The sequence below is a fragment of the Carassius auratus genome, chromosome 8 (assembly GCF_003368295.1).
Source record: "Carassius auratus strain Wakin chromosome 8, ASM336829v1, whole genome shotgun sequence".
NCBI classification, from domain to species: Eukaryota; Metazoa; Chordata; class Actinopteri; order Cypriniformes; family Cyprinidae; genus Carassius; species Carassius auratus.
The window spans coordinates 12,310,050-12,335,936 of record NC_039250.1 but is presented as its reverse complement, the minus strand read 5'-3'; the positions used below and the strand labels follow the sequence as shown (position 1 = coordinate 12,335,936).

Here is a 25,887-nt window from a genome sequence, read left to right as displayed (position 1 = left end):
CCCCAGTTTTGTGCTGCTTTGGGTTGATTTCTCCCTGCTTGGAATATTTTTACTAGTGATAAAACTGAACAAGGATGGTACAGTTTGAATAGGAGGACTACTAGTAGGCTACGAAGCCACTGAGCTGTGTTTATAACCACTACAATGTGATTGTAAAATAGTTCAGTATGGAAATATAGCTAGAATTCCGGAGTGACGTTACAGTTGAGGTTATTTGGACAACCGTTTTACGAGAAAAGCGTTGAAAGATGACTGAAACGCAAATGAATGTTAATCTCATTTCTCTATTTTGAACTGAAAATATATAATGTACACGATTGGTGTAATGTGCCTTATAAGCAACCTCAATTTAGCTTCAATTTCAGCGTAATTGAGCATCAGCGGGTCTACCCTTATGAAAATTAACCATGGTTTTACTACAAATAAAACCAAAAAACCATGGTTACTATAGTTAAACCATGGTAATCAAAAATTAACCATGGTTTTGCTAAATTAACCATAGTTTAACCATGGTATTTGTAGTAAATCTGTGGTTATACAAATGATAGTCAACACGCCAAAAAACCATTACTACAGTTTTACTATAATAAAACCATGGTTATTTTTCGTAAGGGTAATTTCACCCCGACTTACTCTGAGGCCTCGCGTTTGTTGAGATGCAGATTTTCTGAGCGGGGTTCCTTGGACTTTAAGACTGAAGTGTGATGAGGATACCCCTCAGGAGCACCGGGGTGTCACCTCCGCCCTGTTTCAGCTGAGGGGAAAGTGAAAGGGACTGTTCTTGGCATCTCTGCCCGTTTCCAGAGTCCCTAAAAAGCAGAAGACTCTACCTTGTGTATTTTTCACTAATTGAAAAGCCTAATGAGCTCCCTGGAGCTCCGTCCTGTTCCCGCGCACTTAATTACCGCGCAGCAGCGGAGGAGAGAGAGAAAGAGAGAAGCCAGAGTTTGACCTGCTTTTGTCGTTGTTTTGGGACTTTGCATTCCAGGAAGGAACAGATGTCTATTTCTTTTTTATTTTTTTTAAATCCGTGTTTATTTTTGGCAGAATTTTTTGTCGCTCTGGCTCATCTGTTTATTTTCCAGTGCGGTTTGCCTAAATTCCACCTATTAAAGATTTAACTCTAATTCCTCATATCAGCAGAGGTTCTCAAGATGATTATGCGATCATTGTGTGCTGTAGATGTTGTTTTTAGAGAAGCATTGCAAAATCCCTGCATTTTGAGGTAGCCTAACATTGTAGCGTTTCCCACGAATACGGTAGACGACACTATTAGAACTAATAATTATTATTATTTTGTCTGAAATATTAGATCCACTTTTATTAATCTTATAAACTAAAAAGTCGAAACATATCTAAATAGTCACTGGCCTGTTTATTTGGAAATGCATGATCTCCTTTTGACTGGATCCATATTTAAACATATGTTGTAGTCTAATAATTGACCATGAACTGATATTCAGCTAGTTGCGTTTTAAAGTTCAGTTTAATTAGCAAAACATAATATTCAGCAGTCTCCCACATTTTGCATGCAGTTGTTACTGTCTGATGCCCCCCATTACAAAAGAAATTAATAGGGTGAGAAGACATGAAAATAAAATAGTTGAGCTAATACAATTATGTGTCAAGAGATTTAGAACCTTACACAAGATAAAAGCTGCAGTTTTTAATTTTCTATTAATCAAAGAATCCTGAAAAAGACGTAAAAAGATATATTGCAGTTTTCACAAAAATATTAAGCAACACATCAGTTTCAAGACTGATTGATTATAAGAATTGTTTCCTGAGCATCAAATCCTGAAGGATCATGTGACACTGTAGACTGGATGGAGTAATGATGCTGAAAATTCAGCTTTGATCACAGAAATAAATTACATTTTAAAATATATTTCAATAGAAAACAGGTATTTTAAATTATAATAATATTTCACAATATTATGGTTTTTACTGTATTTTTTTTAAATCAAAAATATGTCGAGCAGAAGAAAAGGAAAAGACATCCAATGAATTAATAAACTTGACCACAAGAATACAATTAAATCCATTTTTAGAAACAATTTACAAGTTTTATTTATCAAGTTCACACACTTCAAAACTGGGGTAGAGGGGTCATTGCAAAGAGGTCTAATAAATTGCCAGTACTATGAATTAAACTCCAAAACTACCATTAATTACAGGCAAGCTTAAAGTTTTTTTTTTTTTGTTCCTTCTTGTCTTTCAAAAGTAGTTTTTAATACATGTATTCTTTATACAAGTTTACTGAATAAATGCATCAGATAAGAAACCAGTTCCAAAGTAGACATTACAAAAAATACATTGTTTTATACAGACACAGAAAAGCAGATGATCAAATATTGACCAATTATATTTATTTCCTTTTCACTTATCAAAAAAGTTAACCTGACATCTATTTCTCCAAAAGGTAAAAAGCAATATACAGCATTATGTAAAAGACATTAAGAGAGAATTGCTTTTGAAGAGTCAGTCAGCTGATTTGGTTACCAAAGAGAGTGGCTGGGACTGGAACAAAGCATGATGGGAGTGAAGAGCGGCCTGGTGGAACGGGGAGGGCGGAGACAAAAGAGAGGCATGCAGGGAAGCCAAGGGGAGTGGCCGAGACAGAAGAGGCGGAGTTGACTGTCTGCCTGAGGCGCTGGTTGGCTGGGAGGAGGAGGAGGATGATGATGATGAGGAGGAGGAGGAGGGTTTGCAGAGCAGAGGGAAGTGATGGTGGCGGTCGGGTTTGGTGGTGAGTGACAGCGGCTGGGCCTGCTCCGAGTGAGTGGGGGCGGGAGCAGCGGGCGAGGCCAGGGCCACTGAGGGCGTGGCTGGAGAGTCCAGCATGCTGCCGTGAGACGAGGCCGGGCTGTCAATCATCTTCTCCTGAGGGAGGTACTGCACACACGGCTTCTTATTCCGTGCCGAGAAATCTGAAAGAGAACGGAAATCAGAGTTCGGAGTTAATATATCTGTTAAACAATATCAGAGATCAGACCAAATCTACTAAGAAACAGGGAGGTCATGATACATTCAGCTGCAGTTTTTTTATCTTTTTTTTTTTGATCCAGAGATATTTTTAGGACACATTTTCCCACCAAGTTCTCATTGGTGCAATGCATCTGAACATTTTAAGGGGCGATCTCACTACACTTTTCACTCCATTGACTTCTATTCATACACCTTAATGCTAAAGACTGGAAATGCAAGTTCACGCAAAGACGTTGCGCAATTCGCTACATGCCAAAGTTCAAGTATGTTGAACTTGAATCTGAAGAGAATATTGATATGCCAAGGTGTGACCTCTTAGCTGAATTTAAAAAAACAGCTTTATTTTGCATTTATAATTATTTATTAAATGTTGAATTAGTTTGTTTTTTAAAGATGCCACCGTATGTGATTTCATACATTTATTGCAGTATCCTAAGAAATTTCACACGTTGTGATAAGAAAATGGCAATTTAATTCCCATTAGATTCTCAATGTAATAGCCATTTTTAGTTGATTATTTTTAAGCAACACTATGTACATTTTGGCGCTCTAATGGTTTATAAACAGAACTGCATGCATCCCGTGGAGGAACATTCTAACCGGAGCTACTTCTCTAAGTTTATGTCTATGGCGATTCACGCAGGTATATGTTACTCCGCAGCGGTGACGACCCAAACAGGCTACAATAGTACTGTTGTGATTTGGGATAAGACAAAAAGGTTTTTTCATTGATGAACTTATAATATACTCAATCATTATATACATTTTGCAGATTACGAACACAGAAAAAGTTACAGAGTGTTGCTTTAAATCAACATATTGAACTGATTTTTACGTTGAAAATTAAAAAACATTTCCAGACATTTTGAATAATAAAAACTTTCCACTTTTATAACTCTTAGACCAAATCTTATCTAATCAGATCATCTTCAGAACACGGCCGACAAATAAGTTGATTAGTAAAAGCGTTCTCGAATAACACGCAAACGAAATTGATGAAGAACATGCCACAATGGATGTAAGGCTATATCTTTGCAACGCTTTAGCGTATTTAAACCAAACTTGGTGTGTGTTATTATAATTATGACCTGAGGGTATCTGCAGTTTCAGCACAGCACCTCCTAGTGGTCAGGAAGTTTGTTGGCCAAAATTACATTACATTGCATTTGCATTACATTAATAAGGATCTGATGGAAAATGTACTTAATTGCCATGTTGCTTCCTTATGCAGAATATTAGATTTTGAGGGGAAATATGACCTAGACCCGTTCTTCTCTGCAGCTTCAATGAGACTGACCCATACAATACTCAACACAAAATGGTAATGGCGTTTTGTTAATTTACTGAAGTCACTGTACTCAAATGGTGGACGTAGTCGTAGATGAGATCACAATGAAGAGTGGGCTGACTTCTACAGTTCTGACTGTCTGTCTAAGAGCACACTAACATGGACCAGTCAAAATAAACACTTAGCATGCTTACATCTCAGTTCAACATTCATCAGATTGGTCCACTGGTTTAAACAGACACTGATTCACTGAACTGACATGGCCTCTCATTGCTGATGGCGCAAGATGATGAAAATACAGCAAGACGGTGTGCAACTGCCAAAGACGTCCATTTGTTGCATGTGTATGTAAACCAATGATTAAACAATAGAGGGAAAAAGACCTTATCCTGTGTGAACAGCCCCTAAGCCTGCAGACATACTGTACCTGCCTGTTCTAGCACTGGACCTCATAAGCTGCATGTTAGCAAGGAGGAGAGAGCGCGGTTAGAAATGGACAAGGCGAGAGAGAAAAGGCTGCGCGAGTGTGTGTGTGTGTGTGTGTGTGTCCTCACCCTCTGGTGTTGAGTCTGTCTTATTATCTCTCTTCCTCTTCTTCCGCTTGCCCTGAAGAGGAAAAAAATACAGTGAGAGAAACAGAGGGCGAGAGAGATGGAAATAGAGTTAGTGCGATAAATACAGAAGGAAGTAAAATAATACAGAATGGACAAACAAAAGCATCAAATTAGTGCCGTTTATAATATAAAGAACATTTGGTACTTTCCATGAATCAGTTTTAAAATTAGGACTAATATTCTTTAACAAATGATCAGTGAATCGAGGTAGTGAAGAGCTTTCAACCTCGGGTGGTTAAAATGAATATTAGTTTGTTCAGTTTCTATTAGGTTTGTGTCTCTGCTAAATGCCAGTCACTGTGTGTTTTCATTCTAGTAAAAAACATTAAATAACCATCCAGATTAACTAAAAAAAAAAAAAAAACGAATTACATTGACAACATGATTACAAATCAAATCGGTTACTAAAACAACAAAATTCCTTCAAAAAATAAATCATAATAAAACTGTAATAGTATATTAAAAGATAAAAAACAACACTGGTTATGAATAAACTAAGTGTGCTATCTTTTAGTAGAGGCTAGGTAGTTAGGGACAACATTTTTTTAATGTTTTTTTGATGCATAACACATTATTAAAAAAAAAAAAATCATCTCTAATGCTTTATAAAAACAGCAAGTGAAACCCAACTGTACCGTATTGATAGAAACTTTGCTGTTTGACAGCATACAAATGTGAGTGTAAGGCTGTGTGCGCACATGTGCTGAAATGTCTGACTCACATAGTTATCTCGCGCGGACCAGCCAGGGTAGAGTTGAGAGTGCAGCTGCCTCTCTTTCCTGGCCAGCTCGTAGTATTTGGCCTGTTCCTCTCGAGATAGAGAATGCCACTGCAAACACACACACCACAGTCAGCCAAAGGCCAAACACACACACAGACTGTACAGATACTGTACATACACACACTTTACATGCCATTTACACAACACACATACCAGTGTGACCGCACTCCCATGCACTGTATGTACACGCAACAAACGTGCTAAAATAGTTACACACTAATATTTTAAAGATATTTTCATGTTTTTGAAAGTCTCTTATACTCACCAAGGCTGCATTTATTTAACCAAAAATACAGTAATAACAGTAATATTGTGAAATATTGTTATGATTTTGAATATATATTAAAATTAAATTTATTTCTGTGATCAAAGCTGAATTTTCAGCATCATTAGTCCAGTCTTCAGTGTCACATGATCCTTCAGAAATCATTAAAATATGCTAATTTGCTGATCAAGAAACATTTCTGATTAATATCAATGTTAAAAACAGTAGTGCTGCTTCATAATTTTGTGGAAACTGTGACACACACACACACACATACATATATACAAATATATACATATACATATATATATATATATATATATATATATATATATATATATATATATATATATATATATATATATATATATATATATATATATTTGTGTGTGTGTTATGTATATATTAGGAAATAATGAATCATTTCAGGAACCAATAGCACAACGGTTGATTTAAAGGCGAGTAGGCGATATGTTGATGTTCTAAGACATTAACATTTACACAACAAATGTATGTTTTCAACTGCATCCTAATTTTGGATCACATTTACCCCCAGCATTTGTTTCTGATCACTTGTGACCGGTTCGCTCAAGATGGGTGTTCTAACGAGGACTACACAGTTTACTCACCCTGCGGCCAAGGATCTGGTTAATGGCGGCGCTTTCTTTCAGCGTGCACTCGGCCACCACTTTGGCCCTCATCTCTTTCATATAGAGCATGAAGGCGTTTAGGGGCTTCTTTATGTGAGGTTTCCTGTCCTCCTCCTTCTTAGTTGAGACTGGAGACTTTCTGCAAAGACACATGACAGGTGGGTCAGACTTTGTACCAGGTGTGTGTGTGTGTGTGTGTGTGTGTGTGTGTGTGTGTGTGTGTGTGTGTGTGTGTGTGTATGTGTGAAATGACGGTGAGAAAAACTGATATGGATGAGTGGGTCTGTAATGGTGGTGAGCTTGTAGACAAAACAGTGATAATCGTATTTTCTCCAAAATATCACTAAGTGGAGGTGAAAGTGTGAAGCTAATGCTAATAGCCGCTAGTAATAAAACAGGATACCTGTCAGTTTCCAAAAAGCTGTAAGACAATATAAACAGGAGGGAAGTGTGTTGTATGTGTTTGCTTACGTATTAGCTGCTGGACTGAGTTCTCCATTGGGCTCTTGTTTAATAGCCGGAGAGACGATGGCTGGGTGAGGGATGCCTGTCTGATGAAGGCCGTGAGGATGATGAGGTACGATATGAGGAGAAAAGCGACTGGACACCAAACTGCAAAGAAAGAAAGTGGCAAGTAAGGATTACTGCCTTCTGAAAGCAAGAAAACAAATCTCTGCCCTCCCATCTTACAGGCATTTGGACTTTGCTAGACTTGAATCTGCATTTCCTACGTGAGCACCAAGGCTCAATGTGTGCGAACCACTAAACCATCACTCCGACTATATTTACACCTGTTCCGCTTGCACACCTTGACCTTTAACCCTTAAAGGGACAGTTCACCCAAAAAAGAAAAATTTGTCACACATCAAAGCGTGAAACAGAAGAGAAGACATAGTTGAGTTAAGCTGTAATTTTAGTTTTCTTTGCGCAGTTGAAACACTGATGTCACATGGACTATTTTAACAATGTCCTTCCTATCTTTCTGGGTCAGAAAGCTCTTGGATTTCATCCAAAATATCTTAATTTGTGTTCCGAAGATGAATGAAGGTCTTACAGGTTTACAACAACGTGAGGCTGAATAATTATATGACAAACACCCCATAAAAAAACTCAAAACTCAATGATAGGTCTTAGAAGCTGATAGGTCACCCAAAAAGGAGTTATTATTAACTCACCCTCAACCTGCATACGTTTCTTTCTTCTGTAGCACATAAAACAAGATATTTTGTTGAATGTTGGTAACCGAACCCTCACAGGTACCCATTGGCTTTTATAGCATGGAAACTAACACTATGGAAGTCTGTTTGGTTACCAACACTGTTCTGTTTTTAGCAGACGGAGGAAACAACCTGAGGGTGAGTAAATGACTGAATTGTCATTTTTGGGTGAACTATGCTGCGTCTAGACTAAAGCACACTCCTATTTCTATTCACATGTCATATTCAGTCCAAATAAAGTACCAGCTGAAAAGCTCCTTTATCTGCTCCTGTTACAGGTGAAGTACGGGGTTACTGTGGTAACGCTAAAAGCGCGACACTCCAGACCAAATTTTCCAAGGAAACCACTTCCTACGACCGGCTGAATGGGACACGGTTCTGATCCCAGCGCCTAGAGCTTCTACTGAGGTGAACGCACAATGAAGGCCTGTCATCATCCAGAAACAGAAAAAATCACCAATTTTCCCCCTTCCTCTTTGACTCTTATTAAATGAGAAAAAAAAAAACACTCTTAATTTCAGTTGGCGTAGGCACAAGGATACCAGGAAGAGACTTCATTAACTGCATGTGTGGTTTCCACATGATGACCGCATGAGCTTCTGCAGACTAAAAGCAGTCTCACCTCAAAAGGAGAAGTTAGACTGAAACTATGAATTTCGGTAGAAATCCATGTGATCGGGAAGCTGCTGGGTTTGAAAGCCATTTTTGTGTGAGCTGTGCTTCATATATTTCTACACTATTGGCAATATACAATGGATCTTTTTTGCTTGTGACATTTCAGTAATGTTCAATCATATGGCTGTCTTTACTATAAAGCAGATATTGTTTTCAATTCAGGCCCAAATGGGAGGAGGGGTCGAATCAAACACACTCAGAATAACTACAGAAAGTGTAGTCCTTCTTCCAGTGGAGAAACCAGCAGGGCTGGGCTTGCTCTCGCTTGTTCTGACAACGCTTGTAAAGGTCTGGAGGAGGACGGACTATTGATCACTATGAACTCTGTATGAATAATTCAAGAATCCCTAACACACAAAACACAACGAGAAGCTCAGTACAGATCATTCTTATTTAATCCAGTGCTAGCACTAAATCAAGAGACGTTCTTGTCGATTCAGATCCATTTCATCTCGAGTTTGTACAATTGTGGAATAAACCTCAAACAGACTCTTGCGTGTTTCTTGGTTTGGAAACAGCAGAGATAAATGGTGCAGCTGATGTAAAGAGGCATAACGGAAGACAACAGTAAATGTTTTAAGGAATCCCCAGCTAAGGTTACACAACCATCCAAAAGAGGAAAGATTAAGAAAAACATAGATTACGGCAGTTGTGATTATTAACATGCTGCATTTCTCAAACAACTTAAAAATAAGATTACAGATTCCTTCAGTCAACTAGCAAACAGAAATTAAATAGTTACACTTTTTTTTAGGTGATATTGTTACAGTGTATTTACACAAATAAGTACTTATAAGTACAAATAAGTAATGACATGTACGTACTTACTGTAGGGATAAGGTTAGTGTTTATTTTAGGGTTACTTGCTTGTAATTACACATAATTTACTTTTATTACAATAGTACATGTGACATGTGTAACACCTTAAAATACAGTGTTACCGAACTATAATGGAACATTTATCACTCAAAGCAATTTGTACTTGTTTTCAGGTTTCACTATTTTAATTTTGTATGTTGCTAATGCTAATTCATTGTTGGGTTACACGTGTAACAAGGACACGGTCAAATAATTTGTTACACTTGGATGTATTTATCTGTCGCTACTTCCATGTCATCGCAACCTTACTGCTAAATTCAAATGGAAATACATCAACAAACTGTGAAAAGAGTCCATGTGTAATGGGAGAATCAATCTGCAAAACCCACACAACTCACCTGGACATGGATGCGTTCATGGCAAGAGCTGGGTAAGAGTGACGGAAACCCGCGGCGGTGATGGGATACATGGGTTGACCCTGCCTGAGATGCACAGAGAGAGACAGTGAATCAGAGAGAATCCGTATGAATCAGGGTGTGAGGATAGTATCTGTTTAGATTGTGGGATACTCACTGTGGGACGAGCCACCCTAATGGGTGAGGGATCTGCCCCATGGCCCCAGGGGACAGGGGGTAGTAGGGGGACAGCTCTGAGGGGTGAGGGGTCCGAGGAATACCTGTACCAGAGAAATACAGTCAGTCAGTAACACAACAGAAGACAAAAAAAAAAATAATATGAAAAATTAACTTAAAAGAATTTCATAGGTAGGTAGAGTGAGCAGTACCTGTCTTTGGGTCCAGGATGTCCGGCGAGAGGTGGGCTGGAGGAGTTCCTGGAGAAAAGTGTTCATTGCTGTAGGTGATGAGGGGGGTCAGGGGGTGCATGTGAGCATGCTGGACCACCGGGACCTTATTAGACTGAAAGAGAGAACGAGAGAGGGTCAGGCCCAGACTCAAAAGAATATCAGCATTATTTGTAATAATTACTATTGCTTCCAAGTAGTGTTCGTGAGTTGAACAGTTTGGAATGGGAATGATTATAGCAAATAATTGATGATTCAAAACTAAGTAAAGCCGCGTTTCCACCGCAGGAACTTTACCCAGGAACTAGGGACTTGGTCCGGTACTTGGTGTGTTTCCACCGCAGGAACCAGGAACTAAATAAAAGTTCCGGGTAAAAAAATGCCCCCCAGAAAGTCCCTGCTGGCGAGGTGGTACTTTTTTAAAGTTCAGGAACTTTCGGGGGCGGGACTTTGGCGCTAAACATCCTGATTGGTTGAGTTGACGCAGCATTGGTTGAGTTCAACCACCATTTATTCGGATCAACATTTTCAAAATATTACTGTTATTGTGTCATGAAATGTAATTTTAAAAGTATTTCAGGCGAGAATGTAGTTGTTTAAAACTCAAATCTGTTGTTTATTTATAAAGACAGCGCCTATTTAAAAATGTGTTTCGCCGATCTCTGAGACGGTGAGCTCCACACGATCAGGGAGAGCTCAGTGATCATCTATCCGCCCAGAGGCAGCCTCACCTTGGATAGACCTTCTGATATGTGCCGCTGGCTCTGATGTGTCTTTAGTGGTTAAACATAACATATAATTCAGCTGCGGGGTAAATCTAACAGGTTTTCTTTGGTCTGTATTCAATTTATCTATATGTTAAAATGAAAATAAAAAAGGCAAGTCTATATAATATTTCGTTTCATTGTAATGGATGTATATAACGTTACACATATCCCTGAACTAAGTACATTTCTGCAGCTGTTATTATGTTTAAATGAAAACGAAAGGAGGCAGTGGTATTTTATATCCTATTTCGTTTTATTGTAAATATACTGAGGGGAAAATAACAGTAGCCAAAGCCATCTGAGTTCACGCAGCATTGGTTGAGTTCAACCACCATTTATTTGGATCATTTTCAAATATTACTGTTATTGTGTCATGAAATGTAATTTTAAAAGTATTTCAGGCGAGAATGTAGTTGTTTAAAACGCAAATCTATGGTTTATTTATAAAGACCGTGCCTATTTAAAAAATGTGTTTCGCCGATCTCTGCGACGGTGAGCTCCACTCGATCAGCGAGAGCTCAGTCCTCATGTATCCGCCGAGATGCAGCCTCAAATCGGCTAGACCTTCTGATATGTGCCGCTGGCTCTGATGTGTCTTTAGTGGTTAAACATAACATATAATTCAGCTGCGGGGTAAATCTAACAGGTTTTCTTTGGTCTGTATTCAATTTATCTATTTGTTAAAATGAAAATAAAAAAGGCAAATTTATATAATATTTCGTTTCATTGTAATGGCTGCATATACACATATCCCTGAACTAAGTACATTTCTGCAGCTGTTATTATGCTTAAATGAAAACCAAAGGAGGCAGTGGTATTTTATATCCCATTTCGTTTTATTGTAAATAGGAAAATTGCAGTAGCCAAGACGAGCTGACTGAAGTTATCAAGTACGCTGCTGTTTATAGATTTACCGGACTTGCGTCGTCGCGGACATCACACTCCCGAGTCGAATGCACAAAGTCTGAACTAACTACCGAGGATGCACGTCCAAAATCAGCGTACTTTAAAAAAACAAACAAATCAGCAGTACTTTGTATTGAGAAACGCGCGCAGACCTACGTCACCAGTCTATTTGCCTAATCTACCCGGTACTTTACACCGCGGTGGAAACGCAGAAAGCAACAGGTCTGGGGGGAAAAAAGTTCCTGGGAAAAAAAGTTCCTGGTAAAAATGTTCCGGGTAATTTCGGTGGAAACGCGGCATAAGTCTATGGAGTGCAAAAGTACCTGTCCACATTTTTTTGGTTTTTTTGTTCCAGAAGTAATTTTCCCATTCATTTCTCCCATAAAGATAAAAAAAAAGTATTCTTTAAAGAGTTATAAGCCATGAACCCAAACCATCCAGCTACAAGTTGCATGTTGCTTTCGTCAACAAAAAGTATGACTAAATATCATCGTCAACGAACCTTTATCATGTGATGAAAACGAGACAAAATGTAAATGCTGATCAGGTGACGGTGATTATAATTAAATGTATAATGCAATATTGTTGATGAAAAAAAAAAAAACTAGACTAAATGTGGTTTACTAAATAAAAAAACTATGCTAAAATGTCTCTTCATTTTCGTTGACCGAGACGAAACAAAAATGGTATAATGTTATTTCGTCTTTAGTCGTCTTATATTTATTTAGCAGTATTTCTGTTTCCTGTGACTTCGGGGCGACATCAGGTCGCACTGCGCAGACGCAGGTGACATCATTTCCTCAAGCCCAACTCGCGACATTATTCAGAAGACAGCAACAAACAAAGTTAAGCAGTACGTCTGTATATAATATAAATAGTATTTAACTATTAAATAGTATTTATTTATAAATAGTTCAAAATCAGTTCTCCTATTGAGAAACTTGATGTTATTTTTATCTCCAGAATCCTACTCTTGCACTATTTCACATTTGATTATGTTTGCTTTTTTACATATAAATCTATGTATTATAAATGTGAGGCTACTTGCTGTATAGCTTGTAATGAGCTTCTTTGCTCTCTATATTACTGCCGACTATTTACCTGTCTTGAATAACTGAGAATCTGAAGTAGATACTTGAACAAGACTTAATTGAAAAGTACTCGTAAGACACTTGCCATGGTTTTAATTTAATGAATTGTGCTGTGTGTTTAGCAGATTAAGTGTGTCAGCTGTAAAAACACACCGGTTCTTGTGTGAAAAATGTTTTTTATGTATGAGAGGATATATAAATGATGAAATATATCAGTATGTATGTGTGAAGCGCATGAAGCAATCTGTCCGTGCTCCAAGGAATGCTGGGAGAGCTCAGCTTCACACCCAATGCCACGCCAAAGCCCTGTGTACACAGCATGTGCTTCACTACACACACTCAACACAACACGACACGTTACACATCAGCAGTGCATGATGCACACGTACAGCATGGCATCATGACACTCGGTTAGTGTAATGAAACCCGAATCTTCATGAATAACTGAAGCTGCACAAACTAGTTCACATTTGTCTGTTTGTTAGCAGAAGCGAGCGAGAGATGTTGTGGTTCAGGCAGCACATCTGTAGGACTGAGGAATGACTGCATCAATATTTCATCACCCTGAAAACATTGCTGAAACCACAGCGATGTGATTCTGGAGTTTGGGCATGAGCAGAACTGCTTTAGAAGGTGAGGAAAGAAACTATAGACCATCTCACTCGTCACTCCACAGCCTTCATTTCCATGACAATCTGGTGGCCAAAATAACGTTGAATACTGTCAAAATGGTTTTACAAACATTTTAAAAGCATAATGTTATTTATTTTTAGAGTTACAACACTGATATTCTAGTGTGATATGGAGAGACATTTATTTCCTATAAAAAAAAACTAACAAAAAAAACCTAACACTAAATGAACACCAATATTGAAGTTAATCTTTATTTTGTATTATTATTTCATAGCCTAAAACTAATAAAATGGTTGTTTAATATCGAAAATATTGTGGAAACTATAAAACCAATTTATTTAACAGTATAACAGTGGTTCCCAACTTCCAAAGAGGCCCCTTAAATTTATTTAAATTGATTTAAAATATGGAAAACAAGCAATAAAAAATAAATAAAAAAACACTGAAAAAGCTGAATATATGAGGAAGCCTGTTTTCAAAATGTGTGATCCGTAGACCTGGAAAAGTCATAATCCATGAGCATTTTTATAAAGTAGAATATCAATATACCTTTGTCTAGTTATGCCCTGCTTTAAAATGCTTTATTTGGACAAAAAATATTGTAAAAATCCTTATCCTTATCCAGTAGATCCTAAACAACTGGAAAAACCGCAGGGCCTTTGATTATTGTTGTACACAGTAAAAGTATAAAATGTTGAAAACAACATTTCTAATTGACAACAAATGCAATTTAAATATGAAAACTGAGTGTGCAAAAAAAAAACGCTAAAATTAGTATGCACAATTATACTAAATTGACCAATATTCTATATTTTACCAGATAATAAATTAAACGTGACACCTTTAAAGTCGCAAATGGATTTGACTTGAAAACATCCTTTTGAATGCAACAATGTTTAATAAAAGACTTAATGGTTGTTAAAAAATTATACGACAGGTGTTTGGCAGAGAGACAGAGGAAAGTCAGCGGAAAAGGAAAGTGGAGAAAGATATTTGAAAACAAGCTCTTATTTTTTGAACAAGTTGATCAATGTACTATAAGACCACGAATGTCTTCACTTCATGTCTAATATCTCGTTTCTGATGTCGTGGTCCAAATCCTGTCAACAGGGGGCAGACGACAGCGGTGACGGTCAATCTGTGGCACTGAAAGACCAACAGCTTTAAAATTCACTAACAAGCTGTCAATTATTTCCCAGCAGCCACTGCCAAGTTGAGCGCACTTTGGTATTCACTATATACAGGGGACTAGTGTGAGAGTATGTGAACAATCAGAGCTAGAGAAAGGAAAGCTAAACGGTGTTAGTGTGGGTCTGGAGCTGGCGGAGGGCTGTGGCGATCCGGCCAAGAGGGTACGGCTCTGCTGGGACGGCCAGAGGAGAGGAGGAGGCTGTGTTCACTCAGCCAAACATGATTCTCAATCCTTCACATCTGAGATAAATTACTAGGCAAACAGCCCCTGGGTACAAGAGTAACCAACAAACCAAACAACCTCATGAGCCCTGTGTGTGTGTGTGTGTGTGTGTGTGTGTGTGTGTGTGTGTGTGTGTGTGTGTGTGTGTGTGTGTGTGTGTGTGTCCTGCTCTCTCCTATCCAGTGAGAGGTTCTGAGTCTTTGAGCAGTCTTTTCAAAAAAGGACAGAAAAAGAAAAAAAGGAGAATGCATGGCATGCTGGGATAGCTGAGTCTTGTTTGTCACTGAGGAAGGAAGCGGATGTAAGAGTGGGCAGAACATGACATCAGCATTTAGACACACACACACACACACACACAATCAAAGAAAGCTTAGGTAGACTCTTAGTATTTTTTAGTATTACAGCAGCTACACACAGAAATACAAATCTAAATCTAAATCTAACAAACATACATACCATAATAGCATAATTACTGAAATTTAATGAGCGTTATTCACTAGAAAGACAAAAAATGAAAAACAAACAATTAGATTAATAAATATCCAATAGATTCTAGAGTTATTTTCAGTCATTTTCTGATGGGAAAAACGAGGCAGATGCGAACCTGGACTGCCAGCATGAGCATCACAGCTCAATATTTTAATAATTAAACTTTTATCTCAGAAAGCATATTCAGTGACCATAAAATCTAAGTTTAAAAAGAAAAATACATTTTGCTAGATTTATGCAACACATAAAAATCATTTTAATTTGTTACCGTCTTTAATGTTTTACGTTTGAATAAATCCGTCCAAGTTTTAATGACAGCCACTATTTAAATGTGTAGTATATTTAGAAAACACTAACTGCAGTAACTGTAACTGAATTAAGTGGAATTTAAAGCAGGTGTACGGCACAAATCAGTCAATTTTAACTTTCAATATTATAATGTAGTACCAACGGACTTGTGTATTTTACAGCATTAGTTGAGAGATTTGTTAGATTTTTTACCGAAATCGAATCCTATCGCAAGCTTGTGAATGAGAATCGAATCATCAAATGTGTGTCAAAACCCAGTTCTATAAAATAGTTTTTTTATTATTATTTACTTCCGCTTTATTTTTATCAATTTTAATGATAAGAAATAATCAACTGGATTCTTAAATTAAATGTTTTGCCCTTCACAGAAATTCTGTTCTGTATTAAAAAAAAATTCCGTAATCAAAAGACTACAAATTAAAAAATTAACAATGAAATTCATAAAAATATTTCTCTCATCTCTGGCATACAAAGTGTTACACACACAAAAAATGTGTACTGTTAAAATTCAAACAAAAGAAATTGTGATTATTCCTCTAATCAAAACTTTAATTATAATAACAAGTATTTTAGTTATTATTATTAAGGTACATTATTGAGGTACATTCTACTGTACAATAGTGCAATACTTTATTTTGGAAAGCTATATTGAAGAGCTTTACAGAAATTATAAGACCTTATTAACGGGCTTGAGTATGCAAAAACAGGTCCATATGAACATAGAGCACACACACACACACACACACACACACACACACACATATATGTATATATGTATGTATATATATATATATATATATATATATACACATACATATACACATACATACATACATATATATATATATATATATATATATATACACACACACACACACACACACACACACACACACACGTATATTTATTTATTTTCTAGATTCTACTGACATCTCAGTGTCTTTTTTTGCATGGGACTCTGTGTTGTTTAGTGCCTTATGCAACAAATCTCAAAAGTTTGAGAGAAAACGAGTGAGAACAACAGAAGATCATGTACGGCTGTTCCTTACTTCAGGAGCCACAATTCTCCACTGTGTTGTATTAAAAAACTCCCACGCAAACGGTGGTTGGCTGTGTACGGTATGGATCCCAATCCCCAAGCCACAAAGCTTTCCCATCTGAGGCCTCGTCGCTAGGCTAACTCAATCAACTGGCCTAGCTTATCACATGCTGACACGCAGTAAAACAGTGAGTGCTTTTAAACACACATACACACACACACACACACACTCAAAAAGGTGGTGCAGCAGAATATCAAGCAAACCTGTCTCCTGAATTATTGAAGATTCTGGAGTGAACAGAATAACACATTAGCATAGTGACCTTATGGGCTCAATCTGACAAAACTCAACATGCGAGTGTTTTTGTGGAAGGACGTGGGATTGGGAATGAAATAAAGGATGAATACTAACAGCGGATTGTCCTGTTTGTTTAATCCAGCTCTGCTGTTTTGAGAACATACCGTGTTGGGTGAACAGAATCAGGAAATGATGCACAATGTTGCCTGTCTGAGCACCACAACACCTCGGATCAAAAGGAAATAAAAAATGTGGTACTTGTGAGTTTAAAATCAGAATAAGTCTCATTACGAGATAATGTCACAATTACGAAAAATGAAAAACAAGTTGCTTTTACAAGAATGTGTTTTTTTTCTCTAGCAATAGTTTCCTGTAATTGTAACTCATGTCACTGAATCTCTCTCAAAGAGACCAGTTTCTTGTGATTGTACTTGTAACAACAACAATTGTACTTGTACAATTCAGTGTAAAAGTTGCAAATGGGATAAGTAGCAATTATGAGAAATAAAGTTGCAATTCTGATAAAAAAGTGTGAGATGAGGTAGAAAAGTTGTTGCAACTGTGCGTTAAAAAAAAAAAAAATTCTGATGTTGCAAATCTCATAAAGTAGCAATTATGAGAAATGAAGTCACAATTACAAACAAAAAGTCGCAACAGATACGAGGTAGCAATTATGAGTTTGAAATATAAACTTTAAATAGGAAATGTTTCAACAGAGAGATGAGGTCGCAATGTGAATAAAAGAGGTTGCAACTGTGCCATAGTCACAATTATGAGAAAATAAAGTTGCAAATTAGAGAAAAAGTCACAATTGAAAAGACATGAGATAGTGATTGTGAGAAATCTTTGCAATTCCGATAAAAATTCACAATGGAGAAATTAGATAATTGTGAGAAAACTACAAAGAAACAAACAAAAATACCTTACAACTATATAATTTCTTTATTATTGTGTTTTATTTATTTATCTTTTGTAACAAGCGCAAACATGAGCTTCCATATATTGGGCTTCAAGTTTTGACAATATTATTTTCTAATTTGGGTTTTTATTGGCCGAAATATACACAATTTAATAAGCTATTGTTACTGGCTGAATAAATTAATTTAAATAATAAAAAGATGTCTAATGATCAACCTACAGTCAACACATTAGAAGTCACCACTGATCTCCATTTTTAGTATGACACGTGATATTTTTCAGGTATGCTGTGGTGTCTTCTTGTTTGGTGATAGTTTTCGCTCCCTGCACGTCATATTCATGGCGCCGTTCTCCTCCATAAATAAAAAACCTTAAAGACACACCTGAGCTCACCCTTCAGTCACCCTCTTCACGCCCTGACGCAAATTCCCCTCATCGAGTCTGATATTCAAGATCAGATGTTTTCTCAAACAATCCTCCAGCCAAACGCCAAAGGTTAAGCAAATCCCTTCACTCCAGCCGTCGGACACAAAATGGGCCAGAGAGGGGCGTCCAGGCGGAGGAACGCCACAGGAAGGAAGACTGCACTCTCATCAAATCCTCAATAGTTGCTGTTCAAGTACAGATAATTTGATTGCCATTACCCGACTACACATCGCATTTTCTGCTGATCCTGTAATGCGAGTGCATGCATTTTATAACGCAAATACAATAAAGGCCTAATGGCGAGGCTGGGCAGTGAGACAAGGCACTCTGTGTTTTTTAAGGACAATCTCATGGTGTGCTTGGAGGTTAGAGAGAGTTCAGGGGTTACTGTGACAAAGCGAGTCTGAGCCTGAAACAAATACACACACACACACACACACAACTGAATGCACTCTGGCTGCCCGAAGACTCAATGATGACATTGTCAGTTATCTGTCTGCAAGGGCATAGTTTTGGTTTCGACATTGGGGGGGTTAATGTGTGATTGTTTTAGTAGAGAATGCTCATTCATAAGGTTTATTTATTTGTTTACTTATATTTTACTTTTGTGAAATTGTGTTTTGTGAAACCATCTATGCAAATAAAGTAACATCATCGTTAACAATTATTTGTTTACATAGGATATATAGCCTATATATATATATATATATATATATATATATAGATATATAGATATATAGATATTTAGTCACTTATAGGCTATAGTTTGACAATAGTTCTAATTCAACATACCATGGGAAGTCAATCTAACTTAACATTTTCTTATATTGATATTAGTTCTAACTCCTTAACAGTTCATGTGGCACTTAAAGATTCAATATGCCATCTTTTGGAATATCTGATGGCTCTGTACCTTGGTTCTTAACTGTAGCATTTGCGGTAAGACGACTAATTACTTTTTATTTATTTTTTTTATTGATCAATATAGCATTTGTTATGAAGAGACAACTGCATGCACATTTAGAACCAATAGCTACAACATGCCACAATTGTAATATAAATCTATAGGGAAAAATATATTCTCTTAACATATCATCTAATATAAATACTACAACAAGTTAGAAAATTTTACACAATAAGCAAACATTATAACATGATACATTTAAGTGAAGGTGGTCATGATAACTTTACAACGATTTTAATATACGTGCTGTTTCAAGGCTGTTTTCATCTATTTTTCCTCAGTCTTTTGAGTTTATTTGCCTTTTTTAGATACTGTGTTTGACTTTCTCTATAACATTTTAAAGTGGCTGTTTCTCTAAATAATTCAAGTAGATCACATATTTGACCATCAGCTTCAGGATAGGAATGGCTTGTACAAATCTTATCACACTTCTAGATCGTGTCGGTAAACGTGCGCAGAGTATTTGGTGATTTGTGCGACGCTCATGAACTGTGCTGGTCATACTGTGCAGATAACTGCTCCATTTGGTTTTATGTAACCAACAAACTACTCCCCTGTCTGTCTGTAATTATTGTGTCACTATTTATTATGTCTATTATGTCAGACTGAGTAAAAATCAATCATTAAAACGACTTATAGCCGCTAATTAGATGAACTGTTCTTTAAAGGCTGGGAATACTTGCTAAATAAGGTAATGCTTTAATAATGTATTGCTTTGATTAGTCATACAACTTAATCATATTTATTGTCAGATTAAGGAAAACTCAAACTGTTTACAGAGTCATGAAACGCAGTATTTGGACATTAAAAGGCACTCTTCAATTATAATATCAATATATACATAAAAAATGCACTATTAACCAAAGACTTTAAGTATAATAAAAAAATTAAGTTTAATGTCAATTATTGTAAAAAAAAAAAAAAAAAAAAAAAGAAATTAATCATAAAATGTCAAATTCACACTGAACTTAAGAACAGACAACTGTAATGTCATATATATTTAACTATATATATATATATTTAACTATATATATATATATATATATATATATATATATATATATATATATATATATATATATATATATATATATATATATATATATATATATATATATATATATATATATATATACACACACACACATACATACACACACACACACACACACATATGACATTACAGTTATTTGTTCTTAAGTTCAATGTGAATTTGACATTTTATAATGTTTGCAAAAATTTTTTTTTACAATAATACATTTTGACATTTTTACTATTCTTAAATTCCATGTAAACTATACATTTTATACATTTCTGTTATTTATTTTTTTTTAAATAAATTTTACATTAAACAACACTTTTTTATTCTTAAATTCAGTGTGGATTATCTATAGCATAATTTATTTTTTACAATAAATTGTACATTATTCCTACTAGAGCCCGACCGATATATGATTTTGCCGATATTATTGGCCGATATTAGCCTTTCACCGATATATCGGTAACGCAGTGTTACAGATAATAAATAAAAGATTGGAGATTAAAATAATAGCATATTTGTTTGTGAAAAATTTACTTAAGACAGAATTAACATTTACTATGGTAAAATAAATGTGTTAAAACTAACCCCGCATTACTTTTTGCCCTACACTCCCCTATATTATGTCACACTTTCTCTAGTAAGTTTCGTCTGTGTGTAGCACAAATCCGTGAATACATGTTCCAAAGTGAAATAAACTTAAGTAAACAACAGAATACAGTTGAATGGAATTGAATTAAAGCTGAATAAACTTCAACTTTACTGTTCAGTGCACTAATGTCAGACTCATTTTGGATAGTAAAGTTTGTTAAATGCCCTGCCTCCATTACACATCTCTGTCAAATGTTTGATTACCACATTTGAGTTATCATTGCAAAAAATGTGTTTATGTATATATATTGTTTATGCATATACAGTATTCTATATATAGTAGCAGTCAAATGTTTGGACACACAAATTGTCCAAACTTTTGACTGGTACTGTACGATAATATACACAAAGAATATCGGCCGATATATTGGTTTTCAGCCTTTTTTAACTCCCTAATATCGGTATCGGCCCCACAAAAAACATTGTCGGGCTCTAATTACTACTACTCATTAATCACTTGTTAAATGTTTAAAGTTTGATGATCATATCTGCATGCAGAAAAGTCACTCTTTACTCTGTTTTGAAACCGGTTTAGTACGGGTCAGTCTCCCTGACTCACCCTATGAGGTTCCTCATGTTGTGTGTTTGAATGTTTTATCCTGACACATTCTCGCGCACACACACACACATACATTTACATGCTTCACCACAGAATGAAACGCTCCGGTTAAATTTATCACCTCTCATCAGCTCACCAGAGGTGAATCAAACCACACAGGTCTGCTGAGGACACAAACTACCATCCTGCAAACCTCCTGACCTCCAACCTGCCTGACTGGAATTCACACAGATCTGCCCAACAGGAAAGCTCACTCTTATCCAGCAGCGATCACTGTACACTAAGGAGTGGCATACATGTACCACTCATTTTGGTCTGAGCCAGAATCACTGAGAAAACAGCTTTCATTAGTTGGTGTGTATCTACAGGCAACCCAAACAGCTTGATTATAACCAACCATGTCCAGTATAAAATAATTAATTTTATTCTCAAATACGTTGTAGGCTGGAAACACTGGGCTTTTTTTTCTTTCCTCTTCAGAAAAGCTGTTCTCATTGCACACCAAACAAAAGTAAATGTTTTGCATGGATATCCACATCAATTACACAAATCAATGCAAGCTCAGATAGCCTTTATGTGCATCAATAAGCATTAGCTGACACAACTATTAAAAACACATCAGGGATTTGGTATGGGAAAAAACAAACAGCTGAATGAGATTTGCTTAAATTCAGTGTGGCCTTGTATATGTCAACTAAAATAAACATGAATCATTCACAATAATATCATAAATAAAATACATGGAATTACTTTTCATGCTTTTAGTAAATTTCATGCTGACTTTACAGGTATAGTTCATTGAAAAATTAAGACTTCTATTCATCTGCAGAACAAAAAAGGCGATATTAAATCAATTTAAAGGCTGATCAAAGCACATATACATAAAGCTCAATGTGTGCTCATGTGTGCAGTTTCCATTTACTTTATCTGTTGTGCTTGTATGTGCATTGTTCAATGTTTATATATGAATAAAAAGTTATTGTCTCTCTTCAGAATAAAATATTTGATTAATATGGATTGATTGTACCCAAAAAATGTGATGTAAAACATACTCAAATAAATTTAGTTCAGTTTTTTTTTTTTTTTTACATTTTGTAGCTTTTACATTTTGGTAGCATTGACCTTCAATAGATCCCAAAAAATAATAGAATATTAAAAATATGTTCACGTTCTGAATATGAATCAAAAGTATTTTAGGTTTGGAATGACATAAGGGAATTAAAGCTTCTTTCTGCCATGAGATTTAAATTCAGAATTGTGAGAAAAATCACAACTGTGAGATATGAATTCACTTATAAGATACAAAACAAAACTGCAATCTACAAATGATTCATTCTGACAAGAGAAGTCAGAATAACCTGATATAAACCGAATTATGAGATATAAATGCAGAATTATGAGATATAAACAGAATTAGTGGTCGACCGATATAGTTTTTTTGACAGCCGATGCCGATATATCAGAAAGCAGGGGACCCCGATATAAATATATATATATTTTCATTAATATTTAAGAATTTACATTATTTGACAATGGATTAAAAAAATAAATGTGTAAAATAAACATACTTCTACTTTAGATGACAAAGTATATTTCACAAATAAAAAAAAAAATGTAATAAAAATATAATTAAAAAGTAAACACTGTAACCAACAGGGCATTCAGTATTCTGGGAAGTCTGTGTGCATTGGGAATCATGTTTTTCAAATAAATAATGTTTGCCTTTCTATTAATAATAATATAAAAGCAATCGTTATAATACTTTTGTATGCACTAATTCCTTTGTTTAACCATTCTATCTGATTTTGAGGCAGACTTCTGTTCGTCAGAACTGCTAACGACGACAGCAAACAAGATTTGGAATTATATTTGCTTAAAAAAAGAAAAAAATGAACGTAACTATAAAACTGAACGTAACTTTTTCAGAAACTATCATAAATATGCCATTACAATAGAAGAAAAACACAATGAAAATGAAAAAAATGAACTCAGTCGCACAAATTTAACATGCTCTTCAAATATACTTCATTTTTGTTAATGTTTTACAAAGATTTGTTTTCGCTAATCGTGGATTCTGAATACATTATCACAGATTTCGCTTACGCTTCGTAGTTTTTCGTTTGGTGTTTTGACACAAACCTCTCGTGGGGGCGGGCTTAACAGTGATCTACTCTGATTGGATAGAGAGCTTTTGATTAGGGGTGCTCCGATCACGATCGGCCGATCATGCTCTATGTGAAATCACGCACCTGATGGAATTAACCGCTGATTAGATAACCGGTATTACTGACGAGATGCGCATTAACGATCGGCCGATCGTGATCGGAGCACCCCTACTTTTGATGACCTGGAAGTTCAGACGTCACACTCAGTCGTTCGCATATTGGAAAGATGAGCTCTCAGGAGAGACACGGAGCGGCATCATCTTCCTCCTTGTGAATGACTATAATAACCCGCAACGAACTGTTGCACACTGTAACATTAATAAAACTTGTATCGATGTTATTGGTTACTTGAGTAACACAAGCTTACTTAAAGCGGAGGAGGAAGATGATGCCGCTCTGTGTCTCTCCTGAGAGCTCATCTTTACAGACTGAGACGATTGAAGGTCAAATATTATTTACACATTTAGTAATTTTTTACACTTTCATTTTTCTTAGTAATGGTATATTTATGATAGTTTCTGAAAAAGTTATGTTCAGCTTTATAAAGTTACGTTCATTATTTTTGAAGCAAATATAATTCCATAACAAGAGAGAGAATGTGAGCACTGTGCCACTATCAGCGCCGTCAAAATAAAAGTCCCACCTCGAACACATCAGCCAAGCAGAAAAACGTATCGGCTGATGCTGATATTTAAAAAATGCCAAATATCAGCCATTAAATCAACCTTGGTAGTATATCGCTATAAAAGCATGACTGCGAGAAACTAAAAAGTCAAGAGTTGTGAGATTAATTACTTTATTTTTTTACTCTCTGGAAGAAACAAAACTGAGATACATTCTGGAAAAGTCATGGTGTTTGTGCCATCTGTCTGTACAATACATGTCCATCCCATCTGATGCAATGACATATAATGTTTCTGCATACTTATAGTGGCACTGTGTGTATGTGTGTGTGTGTGTGTGTGTGAGATACTCACTAATTGTCCTGGAGTAGGTGATCGTGAGTCTCTGAGTGCTGCCGTGCCAGGAATGTCCAGAAGAGGCCATTTCATCTGAAGATACTGTAAAACACATCAACAAAACACAGATGAGACACCAACATCGCATTTCATTAACATCTCGCGATCAAAAGTCAATAGAAAAGTTCATGCACAAAACAAGTGCAGAAACTTCACCTCAGTGGGTGGCAAAGTCAACCAACACGTTTTGTCAGACCTGTTTACAATAGCACCTTTAAAAACGGAGGAGTGTGTGTGTGTGTATGTGTGTGTGTCTAGACAGGCCTTGCTGATGACTAACCGTCGAACTGAAAAGAGACTTAACTGAATCTTCCAGCATGAGATCTGCTTCTCAGAGGCTCATAAATAAATCGAACGGTCACCAGAGAGCAATTCTACTCGCAAACACCTGTGTCTGTATCGTGTGTGTGTAACGGAGAGAGAGTGATAGTGTGAAATCTGTGTTTGTCGGAGAATGTGTTCCTCCCAGAGCCCAGCTGTGTGTGTGTGTGTGTGTGTGTGTGTGTATGTGTCATGTAGGGGACAGCTGAGAATAAATCCCATGGAGAGAGGTGGGAAAACTGGACCGTGGTAAAAACACAGCCACATCTATAAAACTTAAGTGAATGCCCTGCACTTTTGACCTTTCCCTGTATCACTTCAACTAGCAAACAGCGCAAACTTTGTGTGGCTAACATGTGCCAAACAGGTACACTGAGACTAGCTAACACACAATGCACTTTTTTAATAAGTGCAGAGGTTATGTTCAGATCTTCATGTTTTGCTCTATTTGGTCTTATGGTCATAGCTGAAGTCTCAGTGGAGTTCACTTCAGACATCTGGTTTGAATATCAGCGTTTAACTGCCGGATACAGCAGGTTTTCATGTGCATGGATTTCTTAAGGCTGCTCAAGAATTTCAAATTCATTAAAACACATTTAGTTTGAGCTAATATTCTCATACTAGTATTTGAAGGAGCGTTTGAGAAGAGCGCATTAAAGTCAGCCGGAAATCAAAACTAACCCGGTGCATTTTCTTAATGCCTGCTCCTAAAGGTACACTGAAAAAACAAATAAAAGGCAATAAAAAAATAAAAAAAACCTAGGATTTAGTCTGCAACCT

At 36.3% G+C, this 25,887-nt stretch overlaps 1 protein-coding gene across 1 annotated transcript in view; it reads right to left on the bottom strand.

Annotated features, from left to right (window-relative positions):
- Nucleotides 1–2,044: 2,044 nt before the first annotated feature.
- The window catches only part of LOC113107300 (transcription factor 7-like 1-B), a 58,887-nt gene continuing 35,044 nt past the window's right edge, over nucleotides 2,045–25,887 (bottom strand). The window contains exons 4-12 of the mRNA XM_026269712.1: nucleotides 24,745–24,828; nucleotides 10,082–10,214; nucleotides 9,871–9,973; nucleotides 9,696–9,779; nucleotides 7,058–7,198; nucleotides 6,566–6,725; nucleotides 5,612–5,719; nucleotides 4,831–4,882; nucleotides 2,045–2,930 (exon numbers count right to left, since the gene is read on the bottom strand). Of these exons, the coding sequence (XP_026125497.1) occupies nucleotides 2,482–2,930; nucleotides 4,831–4,882; nucleotides 5,612–5,719; nucleotides 6,566–6,725; nucleotides 7,058–7,198; nucleotides 9,696–9,779; nucleotides 9,871–9,973; nucleotides 10,082–10,214; nucleotides 24,745–24,828 (1,314 nt within the window). The 3' untranslated portion in view covers nucleotides 2,045–2,481. The remainder of the gene's footprint in view (nucleotides 2,931–4,830; nucleotides 4,883–5,611; nucleotides 5,720–6,565; nucleotides 6,726–7,057; nucleotides 7,199–9,695; nucleotides 9,780–9,870; nucleotides 9,974–10,081; nucleotides 10,215–24,744; nucleotides 24,829–25,887) is intronic.